A 19,796-nucleotide genomic window follows, 5' to 3' on the forward strand; every position below is an offset into this window, starting at 1 on the left:
CTGTCTACACAGCAGGAAGTCAAAGGAAGAATACTTCCTTTGACTTCCCTTTCTCCTTGTGAAATGAGGATTACCATGAGTTGGTGTAAGAAGTCCTCCAGCTCAACATTATTTCGAAATAATGGCTTGCTGTGTAGATGCAGAATATGTTATTTCGGAATAACATCAGTTATTCCAAAATAATGCTGCTATGTAGACATACCCTAAATTACCTAACCTAATTTTGAGCAGCTCATTTAATGCTGCATGGTTGTAGTTTGGATGCATCTTAAAATACCACACTAAATTCCACTGCAGATGTTTTTAAAAGTTTTCCATTTCTAATAACATCTATCCTTCTGTTTTTTAAACAGTTGACATTGCCTGTACTCTGCTTCCCGAGATTTTAACATTTCTAAGTGTTTTTAACAGAGTTGTGTAAGTGGCCAGTCACATTCTGTGCAAGGTCTTCATACTTCAGTGTGTATTTTGTAATAATAAGAATGTATTTCATTATATTTTTATTTAACTTTTATGTTGAGGTAGAGCCTAAATTGTTCCAGCAACCCTGACTTCTCCTTAATTAGGCATGTAATCGTGGATCACCAAGAATGTTTCACTGAAATTTACATTAGTTGCTCAGAGCAACGTGATGGTTACCTCTTAGGGATATTGGACTACTCTGAAAGAGACACCAAGGAACATTTTTCCTAATATGGCATTTCCACACTGATGGCCTTCAAATGCTAATAAAGATTCTGGGAGACTGAGCCTTCATGAAACTGTACAATAATCACCACCAACACGGTAAGATATGACTACAGTATGAGAAAGTGCAGGATGACTGAGTGTGCATCTAAGAGATTGAAAGGACACAGGCAATGCTTTTAGACTAAGCTGGATCTCAACAAGGTAAATATTCCTGTTGCTAGTGCTACATTTTGAGTTTTCATAATATTTCTGAAGCAAAGAAGAAAATATTCTTGGCAAAGTTAAGGGGTGCAGTGATCAGATTATCTGCTACTGTCAAACAGCCAGACACAAAGGCAATTACAGGAGCCCATCAAGGAGATACAAAAGGCTTAAAGGGACTACTTGAGCATTATGGCATAGTAGTGCAGTGTCTTGCATTTGTGCATTTTTTGGGGAACTTGACCTGAATATGGATTTTAGCCCCTTTTGTGAATTTGGTGAAAGGTGTGATGATTTGGACAGCCACATTTGTGTTGTTAGACCCCATAAATATATCTTGGTTTTTTAAACAATTTTACAGAGCAGTAATGAAAAAATGAACAACAAAGTAAGACTTAACAGCATTTATTAAACCTTACCTATTTAAAGAGCAAACTGCAACATACTTGCTGACTGATCCTGCATAAATCATAGATTAAGGCTTACTCATTGCAGTTCTCCTTGTTTTTCACTGGCATAGGGTGGTAAGGATGAGACCAAAGACTATACTTACATCTTGATGGGGAAAGGGGATGCTGTATATTCCTGCGTAAAGGCTGGCAGGAGGAGGTTTGGGGTGCTTTACTCCATAATACTGTGCAACATCTGTTTGTATTACTTGAGGAGCTACATAATGTCCAACATCCTAGACCTTCTGCTTTTCCTCCAACATGCAGTCCTTCCAATCCTGGTCACTCGACCTTGTTTCCAGCATATGTTCTTTCTCCAGGTCAGTAGTCTCTGAGGAGTGGAGAAGCTCATGTCTATATTCTCCTCATGAAGGTCTATCTTTCAGCAGGTATTGGTGGGGGGGGGGTGCTCTCCAGGATCTCCCAGTTAAGGGCACTGTTAGAGAGAGAGATGGGAAGAAAAATGAACACATAAGTCTCAAAACTTTCTAATTTCTTCCCATTAAGATCTTTCTAAAAGTATGTATAGAGTTAACCATCTGATCTTTTTTACAAAGTCACTGGTCTCCTTTAAAATACTGTCATTTCACAACTATTCTCTGCAGATCACGCCACTGCTCCAGACCCAGCGAATAGCATGGAGGTCCTGAAGCTGTTGCTTGGAGAGGCAAGCTCCCCAGCCTATGGCCCTTTCCATGTTCTACCAGCTCCTTCCCCTACCCCACCATCTCCCTCTTCTCTCTGCTCACCCCTACCAGCCAAATCCCTGATGTAGTAAATAACATTTAAAAAGAAACATTCTAAAATCTCTTTCTACAGAAAACGGAGCACGTTATCCACTTCATGCCAGATAGTGGAGACTAGATATGCAGAAGGTACCTGATTAAAAGCACTACATTTGGGAATAAAAAATGTCAGTCACAGATTGTTGGGGTTTTTTTTGTTTTTTGTTTTTAATAATCCCTGAAGTTTGTCAGAGAGTTATTTGCAAAAACTTTGTAGTAATGGTAAGTCCACTGTCCTGCTGAATACAACATTAAATATTATGGAATACATGATGCAGCTCTCCTCCGTTTTATATTGTCTTTCTCGGTATTTTTAAGCTGATTTTATATTTTAAATATACTCTTAAACCTTCATAAAGTAATCATTCCAGATTTAAACTCACTGAAACAAAGACATTATTTTAAATTAATCCTAGTGGTTTAGTGTGTTCATAACAAAGTTTGTTGCTTTTAGAAAAAAGGAACGCTCACTTATTTTGTGTTATTTTCATAAGACATGTTTATGAAATTTCACTATATGTTTATTTTGAAGATATGTTTCCAAAGAGTTTAGTCATCACAAAGGATTTTATATCTTGTAACATACTGATTTTGGTAGAGGGTTCTCCTAAAACTAGTTCATCAAATAGTCAGAAGTAAAAAGGAAAATAATTTGTCCAGCAGGGGTTGAAAGGAAAATAGAGATATATAGAAAAGACAGGAAAACTTTGGAAGCAAGTTTTTGTACTACAGTAATTAAAATTAAATGTGTATTTTAGGAAGGGTGGTCTTTTGAAGAATTTATTTAAAATCTATTTTTCTGAAGATCCAAGCATTTAAGGATAAAGCTGAATATTCAGATTGTGGATCTAAATAGCTATGCAAGAATTTTTTAGAGATGTGATTTCATAATCTTCAGCAACAAACTAATGAAATATTTAAAGTAAATTTTAAACTAAGGCCCTGTAGACACAGTGATGCACAACTGTTTTTGTCAGTAAATTCAGGGTTGGCACACACCTGTTAAATCATTCCATTATTACTTAGTGGCTCTTTCACAGGTTCAATGTTATACCAATAGGCCTGGCAAGCTGGAAGGTTTTTCACTTTTAAGTTAACAGACACACTTCAGGGGAAGAATTACCAAACACCAATAGCCTAGTTCCTATCCTTATTCTGGAACTATCAGAATAAGAAAAGGAAGAGGTTGAGCACTATGACCTTGGGAAAGCATTGCCTCCCCTTGCCTCTTATATCTGCTGAGCATGGGGTGCTGCTGAATTTCTAGAGCCGTCGGGGGCTAGTGGGTGTGTAGGTGAGTAGCAACAGTGCAGTAAATATCGTTAGAATTATTACAGGCAGTGGTGATGATCATGGCTGATAACGGCTCGAGTGTGAAAAAGGCTCAGCTAGAACAGCTCCAAGCAGGCCGAGGATGGAGTCTCTCTGATCCAAATGCTGCAGGACTGTTCACAGTAATAGCGCCAGTGGAGCTCATGGCAGAGTGGGAATATCTTGTATAGTGGAGAGAAAAAACTCACTACACTTTCTAGAAATGTCTGGGGAGGGAACAAAAAGAGTCTTCTAAAAGATATTTATCAAGAGGGACTACAATTGAAAAAAAAATCACAAATAAAGGTTTGTCATTGCTACCTAGCACAAGTCCAGAAAAATGAACCTGCTGAGCAAATGTTAGTTACCTCTATCTTAACTATACATGCACAGCAATGAATAGGATTGTTTTGGACAACTGGACATGACAGTTACAGCACTGTGTCTTGTAATGTTTACATTATATGTTTACTTTAAAACTTTATTCTGAAAACTCAAATATTTTAACTAGCCAGTCCCTGGGTTGCTTGCAAGAAATATCTTAAATTTCTTGAAACAAAAAACAGGACTAAGTAGCACTTAAAAGACTAACAAGATGGTTTATTAGGTGATGAGCTTTCGTGGGCCAGACCCACTTCCTCAGATGAAATAGTGGAAAAAAATTGGCACAACCATATATACCAAAGGATATAATCAAAAAAATGAACACATGGAAAGGACAAATCAAATTTCAGAACAGAAGGGGGATGAGAGGGGGAGGTAAATGTCGGTGATCTAATGCTATTAGAGGTGATAATTGGGAAAGCTATCTTTGTAATGGGTAAGATAATTAATGTCTTTATTTAGACCTAGGCATAAAGTGTCGAATTTAAGCATGAATGACAGTTCAGAGGATTCTCTTTCAAGTCTGGTGTTAAAAAGTGCTTCAAACAGGGTGCATCCCCCTTCTGTTCTGAAATTCAATTTGTCCTTTTCGTATGTGTTCATTTTTTTGATTGTATCCTTTGCTACCCCGGCGTATAGGGCGACTGGGCGTATAAGACGACCCCCTATCTTTTTAATTAAAAGATAGGGTTTCATCTTATACCCCAGCGCCCCTCCGCCTCCTTTGCTCCCGGTGTCCCTGGTCTGCTGGAGATGGAGATGGAGGCTTTCAAAGCTGCGGAGGGGCTCCGGCGGGGGGGCAGCCCAGGCGCGCCTGGGATGCCCCGCTGCTGGCTTCCCCTGAGGCTTTCAAAGCCGCGGAGGGGCTCCGGCGGCGGGGCATCCCAGGCGCGCCTGGGATGTATACCCGGCGTACAAGACGACCCCCGATTTTTGGGGGATGTTTTTTAACATCAGAGGTCGTCTTGTACGCCGGTATATATGGTTGTGCCAATTTCCTTCCACTATTTGATCTGAGGAAGTGGGTCTGGCCCACGAAAGCTCATCACCTAATAAACCATCTTGTTAGTCTTTAAAGTGCTACATAGTCCTGTATTTTGTTTCAGTTACACCAGACTAACACGGCTACATTTCGAGCACTTAAATTTCTTGTGCACTTTTATTTTTATACTCAGGTATTACTGTCAATACAGTAATTCCTCCTTTAACACTATAGATATGTTTCAGAAAATGATCGTGTTAAGTGAAAACGTGTTATGCAGGGTCAGTTTTCCCCAATGAAAATATTGGGAAAGGTGGGGGTTGCGTTTCAAGTGGTGGTGTCTGTCGGGACCAGGACATAAGGTTGGGGGAGAAAGGGGACTGGGTTACAGCAGGGAGGGAAGGTGTTTGACTCTGGGGAAGGGAAAGGAACGGGAGGAGAGGGAAGGGAGATTGGTTTGGGAGTATGCCCGTGTGACGGGTCTGCCGGGACATGCACTGCGTCCAGCTAGGGAGGGTTGCTGGGGACCAGCACGGAGAGCGATGTACCCTCAGCCACTTTGCAGGGAGGCGGGAGAAGCCCTACACAGCCGCCAGTGATGGGCTGGCTGGGGAATCCCAGCAGCCGGCCTGCAAGCGGGGGCGGAGGAGAGGGGGAAAGGCGTCCGGTGAGAGGGAGTCAGCAGGGAATGGCGCGGCGAGCGGTGAACCCTCCTCCGCTTTGCAGGGAGATGGGGGAAGCCCCATGCAGCCACTGGCAACAGGCTGGCTGGGGAAATCGTGTTATTCCGGGGACGGTCGTGTAATTCAAAAAACGTTCCCAAAAAAATCGTGCTATCACAAAAACATGTTAAGCAAGCACATGTTATGTGAGGAATTACTGTATCTTTGTTTCTTTGAAATGGATTGACTTACTAATGCGTTACTGTTGTGTGATAGCAGGAAGTCTTTCTGGATGCCAAAGTATCATGGCTGCTACATGAACTCAGTCTGTTTATTGGCAGTTCTTACTTTTAAAATAAACTAGCTATTTTGAAAGTCAATTTATTTGTTCTCTGATCACACATGAATCCCCTTTGAAAAGGGGTGGGGAGACAGTTTTAAGCACTATAGAGATAAACACATCGGCTACGTCTACACTGGCCAGGAAAAAAGCGGCGGCCATGTTTATTTAAATCCCACGGGGGATATTTAAATCTCCCGCAGATTTCCCTATTCTAACTTACCTGCTTTGCATCCCTTTTCCGGAATTTGGGGCCAGTGTAGACGTAGCCAAAAATAAGACAGTAATATGACTACCTGAGCGTCTTTCCCCTTCCTCAGGAGTCTTGTCTCTGGGTCTTGATTGGCTCAATCCAGTATTGAAAAGCTCCTGACTGTCCATGGCTTATATCCCTCTCCTTAACAAGCTCATTGTTGCTGTGCAATGCCAGTTTCTTTGCTTCCATCCTCTGGGTCTTGCAGTGAGCCCACTGTCACATCAGTGGGTGTCCCCATCAAGTATGTTATGGAACTCACCATAGAATCAGCAGGTCTGTGGAGTAGCCAGATTTGCTATCAGCCTCCATCTTCTGTAATGAGTCCCGGAGTGCCTCCATCTTTGCCCAGCATTGCTTCTAGACCCTATCATATCACAACTCTTACACCCTTCCTCTGTAATGTTTATACAGACAGCTTTGTTCCTGTGATTGTCTCATGGGGGCTTGCACTGCCCTTTTCCCCTATAGGCCAAGAAAATCCAGAACTTCTTGTCTTGGTCAAGGCAAGCACACAAGGTCTAAATGCAGCTTTAACTTTGCACTGAGCCATACCTCTCTGCTCAGAGATAAGAAGTTAATAGGCAGGTTCACAATCAGGCTCCCACACACACAAACGAGGCATTTTCAAAACACTGTGGATTTTATGGAGGACAAGCTTCCAGTCACAGTTATCCTTGATGTGGATAAAACTGTGTCCTGAGTGGATGCTGTCATCAGCACAGGGTATTGTGGGATTGTTGCTGGAGGAGTGTTTTTACTCCAACAGGTAGTGCAGCATTTTGCTAACAAAGTTGTTGGTAAAGGACTTCTATCATTCAGGGAGGTAGATGAGAGCAAAAACCTTTGTAACTGCAGAGCTGCTCCATGAGAGTGTGATAACATTAGGAGTGAGATATTAAGAAGTAGACATGGGGAAGAAAATATGTATCTTCTTCAGATTAGATGTAAAACCTTTGTTGATGTCATGGAGAGATAGTGGAAGGCTCTTCAGTCAGGTGCTACAGAGAACAGTAGGTTGATTACAAAAATGTTAAGGAGAAGGGAGAGAGAAGAGTACAATGCAGACCTCTCTCTGATGGAGGATCAGAGACAGGTGAATTCCATGAGGTAGATGGGGCCAGGTTCATGAAGTGTTTTAAAACAAGGGGCAGATTTGCATTGGACCCTGAAATGTTTGACATCAGTGGAAGCACAAAGCAAATATTGGGTACTTGATGTTCTAACAGGCCTATGACCTCACCAAATGCCATTAGAAGTCACCCTTCATTGCAATGCAGTCGTCATCAGATGAGGCCATCATGGTTCAGGGCTTTCTCTCAGTTTCTCATTGCATTTGTAGAAGAGAATTACATTTGAAAAAGCGAAGTGACCGTGTGTGTAAAATACTGCATTTTTTTCTTATTTGAATTAATTACACTATCCATAGACCCAAAGAATTTAATACAACTGAAGGAGGAAGGAAAGCTTGCTGAGCAGAGAGGCTTACATTGCCTTGTTTGGCATGATGGTGGCTAGCAACTTTATTTTGCCTCACTTCTGATTTCCACTGGGATTAAAAACACTAATCTGGTTATAAAATATTATCCTGTCACTGAAAAGAATGCATTTTTTCTGATTTTGGTTTTCTCCTTTATTAATGTATTTACATTCCTTTATATAAAGTGCTTACGGACAAGCTGACAATCCAAACCTATATGCAAATCAGATTCATAACCAAGATTAACATGACAAAGGAATATGCCGATCCTAGTGGCTTCTAAAATATTCAACTGAAATGAGGCAGGGACATGGAAAATAATTGCACTGCATTCTGAAATTATTCAGCTTCCTTCAGGATTTGAATGAAGTCGTTTATTAGAAAAAAAATCCCTCGGTTGAGTTTGAAAAGGCTGCCACACAAAAGTTTCAAAGCTATAGACTGAAATAAAAAGGTCTCAAACTTAAAAAAAAAATCCGTGTCTGATACATTTATTGTTACTATTGTTCATGAAATGCTTTGTACCTACCTTAAAAAGACAGATGGCAGAACGTAACTTTGTTTTTTCCCCTGATTCTGATATGGTTATATATGGAAATGGTAGTTGTCTGAATAAAAGTGATTATAGCAAATACAATAGTAACTGTATAATATTTTAAACTACTTTTGACTGTTTCTATTTGCTTAGTTTCCTCAGTTAATTAAATGTATGCAACAGTAGCTGCAGGAACCAGTGGCTATTAACATCATGACAGGTCAGAATTATAAAACACAACCTTCTCTGTGATATGATTGTGCCAGAAAATAAAGATCATTCTTGCCACCATTCATGTGCATCATAACCTTATTAAAGTATGTTTTAAGAATATGATCCCAATGCTTTTTCATTTAAATGTAAATTTTGGCTGCCAAAATCAGATGTAAACACATGTGAAATTAAGATGCTTGTTCCAGATCTTTGGAAGGAATGCACTTTCAATGACTTTAAAAGCAGTTATGTATTTCTTAGACTTTTCTCCTTATCATGATTAGAGGAAAAGAGTGTCAAAATGCATCAAGGAAATAGGTCATTATTTAAAAGGTTGCATCCAGCTTCACAGCTGATCCAAGATAGACTAACGCAGACTTTAAGCTGAAAAATGCTCCAGCAGATCAAAGTGCTGCATCATTAGCTCCTGCTAGCCAAAGAAAGAAATGTTTTTAAAGGGCAATGTTAAATGGTCACATCACTCCTTCAGAGGTACCGGCCTAGTGCCTTTGAAACAAGTGAAGAATGAGAATGCGACATTTGCAGCGGTTAGCTTAGGAGTGGTTTAAGAAGTATTTTTGCTATCCACCCTTTTTTCATGGCTTCTGCTTTAAAAAATGGGGTGGGGAGCAGATAAAACTCAAACATACTCTGGTGCTTAGAAGTTGATGGTAGTCTGACGTACCTATAGTTAGATATTTCGTATATCTCAATATGAAGGAGTTTTGTTCAAAATGAAGACAGAGGATCAAATATTAGGTAGAACTCCCAGCACAAGTATATTTCATTCGGATGAGGAAGATGGCTATTCATACCTTACAGTAGTTTTATTGTCACTTACACTTATAGCGCAACAACTTACTTCTATCATAGTGCAAATAACGGGGTAGTTATTTTACAAAAGATTTTCCCTAATGGAAGAGGGGGAAAAGGATGCTGAATGTTATTAACTAGGTAAGAAAGGATGTCTTGAATGGAAGGGATGAAAATGCTGCAGCCTTTAGGGTAAGTTTTACCTGCATTTCTTAAACTTAAAATGTTTTTTAGAAGGGTGATACATTCACATTGATGTATCCAAGCTATCAAAAAGAAGAAACAATAGCTCGTCAATATAATTTTTTTCAATCTTATACTTACATCTTACTTGTCAAAAGGGCTCATCTACAGATGAATTGATTTCAATTGGGAGTTGCGGGTGCCCTGCATTTCACTGTGTATGATGTGTAAGAGTTCATATGGGTCTTTACTCCTATGTGAGATGAATGAATTCTGAGAATTGCCTAGTGTAGTTAATTTAAGATAACCTTCAATGTGCCTCCATTCCCTTCTATAAAATGGAGATAATCCTTCTGTATCTCATAGAAATGCTGTGAGGATAAATACATTAAAGTTTGTAAAGTGTTCATATATTATGGTAATGGGAACCACATACAATTATCTCTCTTCTACATTAAAACTTATTAAAAGAACTGAAGCAGCTGTAAAGTAGCAGCATTTTCAATTTATAAAGAAGAGATACCAACAATTGGTGAGTTCTATTGTTAGAAACTATCACCACCTATTGGTGAAAACATAGAACTAAAAATAACTTTATAATCTAAATAGTATCAAATGATGGAATTGATTAAATAATGTTCCATTTTTCACCATTCCGATTTAAGATGTATGTACTCATGAATTTTTAGTTAAATTTTCTTATTTTTTATGAGTTTAATAAAAAGCATAGTGTAAAATGCTGAAAAAGATAAGTGTTTTCACATAAGGACCAGGTGATGTTTCAGCAAACAGTGATTCTGCTATGGCATTAACTTTCTGAAGTAATCATGGTCAATCACTCTATGGCTCTGCCTGATTATGTCACTATTTGATTCTGTCTGAATTTTTAATTCAATACAAACTTTGAAGAAGCTCATTAACAGATCTGTTTCTAGCTTCTAAGAAATGACTGATCAGGATTACACCAGTCATTTTGTCACAGTGCTGGAGATCGGGGAAAGTAATTGCATTCATAACAAAATACCCAGACAGAGAAAAAACAGGATTTGATGAACAGAGGTCACCCCTTAATATTTCTTTTAATTTCCCTTGTTGCTAAATAATATAATTGAAGTATTCTAGCTTAGCTATTTGTACTGCTACCAGTGCTTATAGTATCTGAGAATCTTCCATGTTAATTAGACTGGAAGTCTAGTGAAGTCTCTAGGAAACCTGTGATGGTGGTCTTCTCTCATTTTGGATTATAAAATGCTATTTGCAATAAAGTTGTTTGGGGGGGAATAAGAGGAATAATTAGTGTGAATGTAAGTCTGAATATAGTGGAAATTCTTTGTCAAACAGTGGGATAAACTGGGGCAGGGCCAGATTAAGGTGGGGGCTAGCCAGGCAGCTGCTCGGGAGGCCAACCTATGGGGGGCATCTGATTGAAGTGGTAAGGGGCACCGCATCAGGCGCCCCCCGTAGGTTGCCACCCGGGGGCAGGACCGCACATGCACTGCGCTACTGGGGGCATGGTGCCTCGTACACGTCAATCCGGTGCCACACACCTGGGGTGGGGCCGCATATGCGCCACGTGCCCACTGCCCAGGGCACAAGAATGGCTCGGGCCGGCCCTGAACTGGGGCTCTGTCTGTCTGCCTTATGAACTGTGGTAGACATTATGAAGTTGTAGTATAAAAAATTGCTATATCATGAGTGCCTATGTCAGTGTTAGGCCACACGTGGCCCTTGGCCACAGGTTGCACATCAGGGTTCTATGTGTAGCCCATGAAATATTTTGTTTACTGTTGCCCACATGCAGGGTTGCCAGATTCTGCTGGTTTCTGTCCATGTAGTTTGTTTTTCTACAAATATTACTCAAGTGACGCCCACTTAAAGCAAGGGCACATGAAGTGAGGTGTGTGCTTTTTGCACACAACATTGACTATGAGAACTGTGCGTTCCCTCTGCATCCAATCAAAACACTGCTACGGCTCAATCAGTACATGCCACGAATTCTAGGTATGCAAGCGCAGTTAGCAAAACTACCCTGTCCCAGGACACCATCTTGGTTATTACAATCTTGTGGCCCAATGAGATGGAGAGCCACTCATGACACCTGCTCACTAGCCTATATTGGCCACTGCTAGCCAGGAGTGGCCCGAGGCCAGCTGTGGCAGCTGGCGCCGTAGGCAAGAGGTGCAATCGGCGCCCCTGCCTGCTCGGCCATCAATGGCTGTGACGTAATCACGGGGTGCCCCGGCGCCCTGTGACATCATCATCAGGCACCCGGGCTGGCAGTGCCCTAGGCAACTGCCTAGTCTGCGTAGGCTCATGGGCCGCCACTCCTGCTAGCCTAAGAATACGTGGCTTCACCATTGCTGACAAGTGGTGTAGCAAGGACACATTAGAGAGTGAGACTGAAGACTATATAAGGTTAACAATAATATTTTAACCATACTAAAGCTATGCTAAAAACTATTTGCACCCGCTTCTGAAGAAAGGGGGCAAAAGTAGAAGCAGTGGACATTCACCCAAGGAGAGAACAAAGGAAGCCATGGAGGTATAAATAGTGAGCCACAAAATACAGAGGGAGCATGAAACAGAAAGAGGAAGCATGGGGCAGAGAGCAAGGCCACACAAGCTGGGAGAGGACCTCCATGAAAGAGAAACCATTCAGCATGTAACAACCTATAAAAGGCAAGTGATACTGTGCCTGCCTGCCATCCATGACACAGGTGAACTCTATGGACTGTCAGAGAAAGGGGAGCTTTAGGACAAGGTCTATTTAACTGAGAGTTTGGGGGGTTAGTGGTATTTGTGAGAAAGGGGAGAAGCCAGATTCTGTGCCCAGAAAATGTACCAGAGATGCATAGGGAAGAAAACAGTGCTATAGCTTGGAAAGGCTCCGGAAACTTCTCCTCACAACAGTGCAGTAAGTGGCTAGAAAGAGATAGCCTGGCCAAATCGGACAGACAGCTAGTTGGCATTCCCTATGCATTACTTATATTAAGTAGTAGATTATTTATCTGGCATTGCTCAGGTCCTTCACTGAAATAAGCTTTGTTTTTCTTCATTTAAATAATTGTTCTGGGCTGGGGCTGGGGATGAGGAGTTCAATCTGCAGGTTACCCTCTCTCACTGCAGCAGCTTGGGACCAGGTGAGAGGCACCTGTCCACGGCTGCTACAGCTCCAGCAGGCACAGCCAGGGGATGGATGCATGTTCCTGGACTTTGAGATAGACAGACACATAGAGAAAGAAACTATGAAATATATAGTAGATAGCGGTCACTCCCCGCCCCACCTCTTATCCCTCACTGGCCCAATGGGATTATAGCGGTCTGGGTCCCCATCTCTGGATCCTTGCTACCCCGTGTGGTCATTTTGCAGTATAACTCCTTTCTGCCACACTCCTCCGTTTCCATTTTATGATACACAATAAATAATGAGAAACAATCGAATTCCCTGCACAACCAACCCCGACCTTAGTTTTAGAGGAAGTTGTATACCAAATTTGTTGGTCCTAGCTCTTACCATTTAGGAAGAGTTCTTGAACAAATGAACTCAGACGGATGCCCATTTCTAAAATATATATAGTAAGACAAGGTAGCTTTTTAATACTGTAGCTTCCTCAAAGATAACAACTGTGGCTCTCTACAAACAAATATTTACTGTCAGACCATTAGTTTCAAGAGTTCAGTCCCTTGTACTTAGATGATATTGCTACTTTATTCAACTGCATGCAATTTTAATTAAATAGTCTGATCTAATCTCAGCTTTCTAAAGTATAATTTGAATATATAGCGGTTTGAGTTTTTTGTTTTTGTTTTTTTGTTCCAGAAGATAGGGGGAGGCATCTGCCACAGTCTATGATTTTGGTGAGAAGAGTTTGAACTGCATCGCTGTACAATATTTTGTTGAATCTCAGAATAGGACCAGATGTAAGTGGTTTTCCATAATTAAATCATTTCTGAGTTTCATTTTCACAGTAATCATTGCTGAAAACTGTCCTCTTCGAGATAAGTGAAAGTGCCTTTTCACAGCTTTGTTAATGAGTGTTTCAGAGTCTTCTTTGACAAAAATTCAAAATTCTTAGTTTGTTAAAAAGGAAAACTTGGTTTTTAGCCAGCAATCACTTGACAATTTCAAATTATTTTTGGGGGGTGAGATACTTAAGGTTGGAATGAAGTCAGCTGTTATTAAGAATAGGTTTTGAATCCAACTGATTGGATTTATTAATATTCAACTCCAGGAAAATACGGATCAAAATAGAAATACAATCCAGACAAATGAGTTAATATTGCTCTTTACTAGTACTTTAAGTTGCTTTAACTCTACTCTTGTAAAAATCTGGTGAAAATGAAAACATCTCAGTAACTCCCTTTTCAATGTAGTATTGAAAGAAAGTTTCTCTATGAATCCTCCCTCCCCCCCATTTTTTTTTTTTTTTTTTTTTTTATAACTAGTGCATTTATATTCCATCCTTAAAATGTTGTCTAGCACAGCAGTTCTCAAACTTTTTGGGCTCTGGAGCCCTTTACATGTGTAAAAATGTATGCGGAGCCCCAGTGGTCCACTGATTGTATGTGTTGTACCTATCGATGTTTCCAGTTTGTCAACCTCGCAGAGCCCCTGGAGGTGTCTCTCGGAGCCCTGGGGCTCTGTGGAGCACAGTTTGAGAAACACTGGTCTAGCAAATAGCTAATGTAGCCAAGAGTTAAATTTCAGAAAGTGATTATATACAGTACTGTATTAAGATACATTTTCATATTAAATATTATAAAGATTACACCTAAGGAATCTGATTGTTTTAACCAATAAGCGCTTGGAAAACAATTCTGGGTACAAAAAACCAAACCCTAGTATTTTTCCAATAAACATCAGAAGTGGTTAATTGTATCTATAGTTATGTTTACACAGGGATTTTTTAAGTCCACAGTTAGCCCAGGTTAGTTGACTCATGCTTCAGGACTGAAAAATTGCTTTATAGACATTTGGGCATGGTTGGGATCCTGACATCCCAGGATTCTCCAGAGAGTACAGCCTGGAGTTTAAGCCAGAGCATTTACTAACCAATTTTTAGCCCCAAAAGCCCAAGTCAGCTACACAAGCCATCTGAAACTATGCTGCAGGGCTCTTATCCCCATGTAAATCTAACTCTGAGCTCATCTACAAGGATGGGATTTCTAAAGCTCACTAAACATGTTGCAAAGTAACTGATCCATGTAGACCCTGAGGGTGCACACTAAAGATTCCCAAGTGCGCTCTAAAACAGTGCTAGTTAAAAAAGTACTGCATTAAAGCACGCTACGGAACACTACTAAGAGATTGCTCATTAAATCTTGGCTTATGGCATCTGCATAGAACTAAACAATTGCTAAGAATAACTCCCCAAAATGAAATTAATAATCCTGAAAAATAGACGCCCTAGTTATACTTCAGAGCTTCCTGGATACCACTTTTCATTTGTAGATCCTAAAACTTTACATTTTTCTTCTTAAATATATAATATACCCTCCCATTCCTCACACAGGAATCTGATGAATCAAAAAGTAAAATAAATTGTCCAGAGTCACATAAGTAGGTGACTAAGCCAGGAATAGATCCCATGGGTCTAGGCACTCATGACAGTGCCCAATCCATTGGTCTACCTACCTTTCCTATCTCCCCAAACAATCTACTGAAAATCAGCTCCCATACCAATAAACGGAAGTAGTGGAGTTTTTAAATTTGACTGTCTCTCAGATTATCACGTCTCTTTGCATAAGAGTCTGTGTCATTTCTTCTGCATTAGTCATTGAAGGCGGGATCTACAGTCTCAAGGCATACAGTATGCTCAAAGTTATTTAGTGTTTAATTAATTCCTCTTTACATAACAATGCTTGCTAATCTAGTTAGAATTTCAAGCTGTATATATTTGCATATTTATTTATGATCAAAAAGAAACAAAATAATAGGGGGTTTTAGGCGCATTGTTTCTTGGACTCAATTAAAAAGTGAGGGTACAACTGTTGTGATGCTGAACATACTGAACATTATTTATCACACTGACTATATTAATTACAGATAATGTTCATGGCCCATGTTTATGTGAGCAGAATTTAACTACAGACTAGTTCCCCTGAAACAAACTCAACTTCACACTTAGTATTTTAGCAGTTCTCAAACTGCAGTCTGTAAAACACTGATGGATTCATATAGCTGGCTGCTCTCCAGTTGGTAAATCCTCTTAAAAGAAGCTAAAAGCATTAACTTTACTAATTTTATTTTTCCACATAAGCAAATATTATTGTTGCCCCAGGGAATCATTAATCTTCTCAGAGATTCCATGTGCAATAGAAATCAGAAAATTCTGGAGGTGAATCCAGAACTCTGTGGCTGCTGTAAAGCTGAAGATTTTCATTTTGTAGAACATTAAGGCATATTTCAGTAGGAGAAGGGGGGCTGTACAAATGGGATGACCTCATAAGTGAGGGACTAATCTTGGAGATGTAGCCAGACATAAACCCCCATTTTAACATCCATCTTTGTCTGCTTGAAACCATGCAGGGCACATAAGAGCAGGAAAACAGCATATTCTTTGAAAACCTTGGAGCAGGAGGTTTAGATATGCTGGCTCAGTGACCGTGACCAACTGAAAGCAGAGATAAGAGGGTGGTCAAACTAAGAGGCTGTACATCGTGCCCTTGACTTAACCCATATTGATACGAACACATACCCGTCCACGGGGGAAGGAATCTCCCGCCCAACAAGAACATCCGGCAGTCCTAATTTAGTTATCTTCCTCTCTTACAAGTGTAAATTAACTTGTAACCTGCTTGTAAGAAATGGCACCACAAAACGGACCAGTAAAATTTGGCCTCTTAAGATAAGAAAGAGATACGGGCCCCCAGGGATATAAAGATGAGTCCAGCAGCACACTTGCTTTGTGTGTCAATCTACCACCTATCTGCTGGTCGGGTTTGGTGTTTGACCTCCCGAGGTTCCAGAGGGGACGCCCACCTCGTATTCGTCTTTCCGAGGAATTGAGAGACCGGCCCTGGCCTGACACGCTGGAGTCGAGAGGCACAGAAGGAGGTAAAAATTGTACCTAGATGTGGTCCTTTGTTTAAGTATATATACACGTAATGTTAGAGCTCTTTAAAGTTAAGCTGTCATTTGGTACCATTATTTCTATTTTCTATCTTTACCTTTTTCCTGTAACCACTTTTTAAGATCTATCTATATTTTACTAGTATTTAAGAAATAGAGCAATAGCCATTGTAACCATATGATTTATAAGTTCCTTTAATAAACCTGTAACTGTTTAAGTTTTAACCTGACTCTTTCAGTTGCTGTAATAGAACCAAGCACAATTTAAAAGAACTTCAGCCAGTCATAAAGGGACAGACATAGGGAGAGCTTGGGTGTTTGGATCTGTGTCACTCCCAGGTGACAAGATCCGTTGGGGCACCTTTCCAGCCGTTCCCAGGCTGCCCACTGCAAAGGAACTTTGTGTTCTAGCAGTTAAAATCTAAGGAGTAATAAGCTCTTCCTACACACTGGGGCGTCTGTTAACCTGTTTGGCTACCCTCTGCGACGGGACCTCGGTCCTAGCAGTAAAGTCACGGACCTTATACACTCGGGGCTCCTTTCAGCCTTCTGGGCTACCCGCTGCGACAAGACTTCGTGTCTTAGCAGTTGAAAACTTAGGAGACATACCCACACACACTGCCCTGACCGTCGGCTGACAGGAGACCATCATAAAACATAGGGGCTAGAAGGGACTGCAAGGGTCATCTAGCTTAACCCCAGCCAAGGTGCAGGATTTGTGGTGTCGAAACGTCACTAGATTGATGGCTATCAACCCTGCTTTTGTAAACTTCCTAAGAAGCAGCTTTTACAGCCTCCCAGAGTAGTCAGTTTCCATTGTCCTACCATTCTTACAGTTAGAAAATGTTTCCTGAGAGTGAATCTAAATCTGCCATGCCATAGTTTGAACCCATTGCCTCTTGTCCTGCCATCTGTGGCAAAAGAGAACAACTCTTCTCCGTCTCTTTAAGGCAACCTTTCAAATATCTGAAGACCACCACCATAGCTCCTCAATCTCTTTAAACTAATCAAACCCAGTTCCTTCAGCATTTCATCAGATGGCTAGCATTCTATTCCTTAGATCATCTTTGTCACTTGCCCCTCAAGCCTGTATAGTTTTTCTACATACTTTCTATACATTGGTGACCAGAAATGGACAGGGTATTCCAGTCGAGGCCTGACCAGCACTGAATGGAGTGGTATTATCATCTCCCATGACTTGCATGCTGTGTCTAAAGTCAGCCTAAAACTACATTTGATTTTTTTACCAAAGCATCGCATTGCTGACTCATATTGAAGCTGTGATCCACCACAACTCCTGGATCCTTCTCAGCAGTGCTACTGCCATGCTAGTCCCCCTCCCCGCCTCGCCCACCCCCACTTTGTATTTTTGGGTTTATTTTTTCTTCCCTAAGTGTAGCACATTCCATTCATGTTTGTTGAATTGTTAATAAAGATGTTAAACAACAGTAGACTCAGAACAGATCTCTGTGGAGCCCCTTGAGACCTTCCTCCTATCATTCCATAAAGTTACTCTTTATTTATGGCTGTTTAACCAATTATGTATCATTTAATGGTAGTTCTGTTGAGCCTGCATTTCTCTAGCTTACTTATGAGAATGTCATGTGCGATTGGGTCAAAAGCCTTGCTGGAAGCCAGGTATATTATGTCCACTGTCATTCTCCCTACCGACCAAATTAGTTACCTTCTCAAAGAAAAAAAATCAAACTAGTTTGGCATGATTTGTTCTTGGCAAATCCATGCTGGCTGCTAATGAATATCCCTTCATCCTTCAGGTAGCTGCAAACTGAATGTTTTATTCATTTCTCTAGGATGGTGGTCACCAACCAGTAGCTCAGGATCTATTGGGATATCTTGGAGCCCGACAGGTGATCCTTACTGGTTTGGCCAAGAAGTTATCAAGAACCAACACTGCAGCTGGCCCTCCCACCACTGCTGTGCACCTCCTGCCCTTTTCCCTATCCCTCCTCCCCCCCCCCCCCCCGCCAGGAGCCTCCTACATGCTGTGAAGAGCAGGGAAAGGAGAGGAGGGGGCACTAATGTCATGGTGTATTCTGTATTGGGATGGAGGGAGTTTGCTGGCTGTTTTAGGGAGTGGTGCAGGGCCAGGGCAGAGGTGAGCCTGTCCTAGCCACACTGTACCACCTCCACCTGGGAGCCACCTGGAGTAAGCAGGGCCCAGCTGGAGCCATCTCTGAACCTCCACCTCAGTCATGAACCCCAACCCCTGCCCCCAGGCTCCACTTAGAGTCCCTTTCACATTCCAAATCTCTTAGCCCAAGACCAGAGCCTGTGCCCCAATCCTCTGCCCCTGGCTGGTAAAAGGGAGGAAGGATGGGGGAAGGGAGGGAGGGAGATAGAGGGAGCAGGGGTGGGGCCTCAGAAAAGGTGCACAAAGGAGGCGGGGCAACAGTATTTGGTTTGAAGTAGATCCTGAATTGCACTTAAATTCAAAAAGCGATCTTGTGCTTAAAAAGGTTGGAGAGTACTGCTCTAGGAGCTTCCCAGGTTTCAAAGTGAGGTTAACCAATCTATAGTTTCCCAGCTCCTCTATCCCCTCTTTTTAGAGATGGACACTATGTTAGCCCTCCTCTGGTCTTCTGGGATCTCTCCTGCCATCTAGGAGTTTGTAAATATTATTGCTAGGGCGCTTTAAGATTTCTTCAGCTCTAGAATGAATGGCATCAAGCCCCAATGATAAGAATTAATTCAAATTGGTCAGGAGATCTTTAACATTTTCTTACCTATCAGTATCCTTTCCCCTGTATAGTCTACATGGCAACTTTGCTAGTCAACCAGTAACATTATTTATTGTGAGAAAACTGAAGCAAAGTAGGTACTGAGCAGTTCTGCCTTCCTATCGTCTTCCACGACCAGCTCACCTTCTACATTAGTCGCAGACTTCCACCCTCGCTGATCTTTCTTTTTTGTCTTACCTATTTGTGGGAACCCCTTCTTGTCTAATATTTCTTGCCAGCTGTAACTCACTCTGGAGAAGCAAGAGAGTATTAAAGTAATAATACAAGGAGATGGTGCTAAGGATCATAGCAAAAGGAGATCAGTAAGGAGGAGCTAAAGGCTTTCTTGAGATTGGAATATCAACTACAGTGTTAAATATAGCCTGACCACATCATGCGTCACTTAGAAATGGAAGGCCATGATGTAGACAAGTCTTTTGGCTATTTATTTGTCAATCACTTGGCATTAGTATGACATAAAAGTAGGACAGTACATGCAGACTCAAAACAGAGTTCAGTTGGATGCACTGGCAGGTAAAAAGGATAGTACCCAGAGAATAGTAAGATGTGTAAGGCCACATTCTGCCCCCATGATGGCTCATGTAACAGATTCAAATTTGCTTCAGCACACCCAGGAACTTTCTAACAAACCAAGCACCCCACTGTCATTTTCATTTTTCTTTGATAATTATATTGCTTCCAAAG

General features: G+C 41.1%; 1 protein-coding gene and 1 long non-coding RNA gene across 2 annotated transcripts in view; one reads left to right on the top strand and one right to left on the bottom strand.

Annotated features, from left to right (window-relative positions):
- Positions 1-16,101, top strand: part of LOC142829876 (uncharacterized) — a 30,960-nt gene extending 14,859 nt beyond the window's left edge. Inside the window, exons 2-3 of the long non-coding RNA XR_016349888.1 lie at positions 13,102-13,202; positions 15,811-16,101. This is a non-coding gene — a long non-coding RNA (uncharacterized LOC142829876). The remainder of the gene's footprint in view (positions 1-13,101; positions 13,203-15,810) is intronic.
- HSD17B4 (hydroxysteroid 17-beta dehydrogenase 4) overlaps positions 1,623-19,796 on the bottom strand; it is a 167,663-nt gene continuing 149,489 nt past the window's right edge. Inside the window, exon 24 of the mRNA XM_075931960.2 lies at positions 1,623-1,776. Within this exon, the coding sequence (XP_075788075.2) occupies positions 1,768-1,776 (9 nt within the window). The 3' untranslated portion in view covers positions 1,623-1,767. The remainder of the gene's footprint in view (positions 1,777-19,796) is intronic.

The sequence above is a fragment of the Pelodiscus sinensis genome, chromosome 6 (assembly GCF_052426305.1).
Source record: "Pelodiscus sinensis isolate ZL-2025 chromosome 6, ASM5242630v1, whole genome shotgun sequence".
NCBI lineage: Eukaryota > Metazoa > Chordata > Testudines > Trionychidae > Pelodiscus > Pelodiscus sinensis.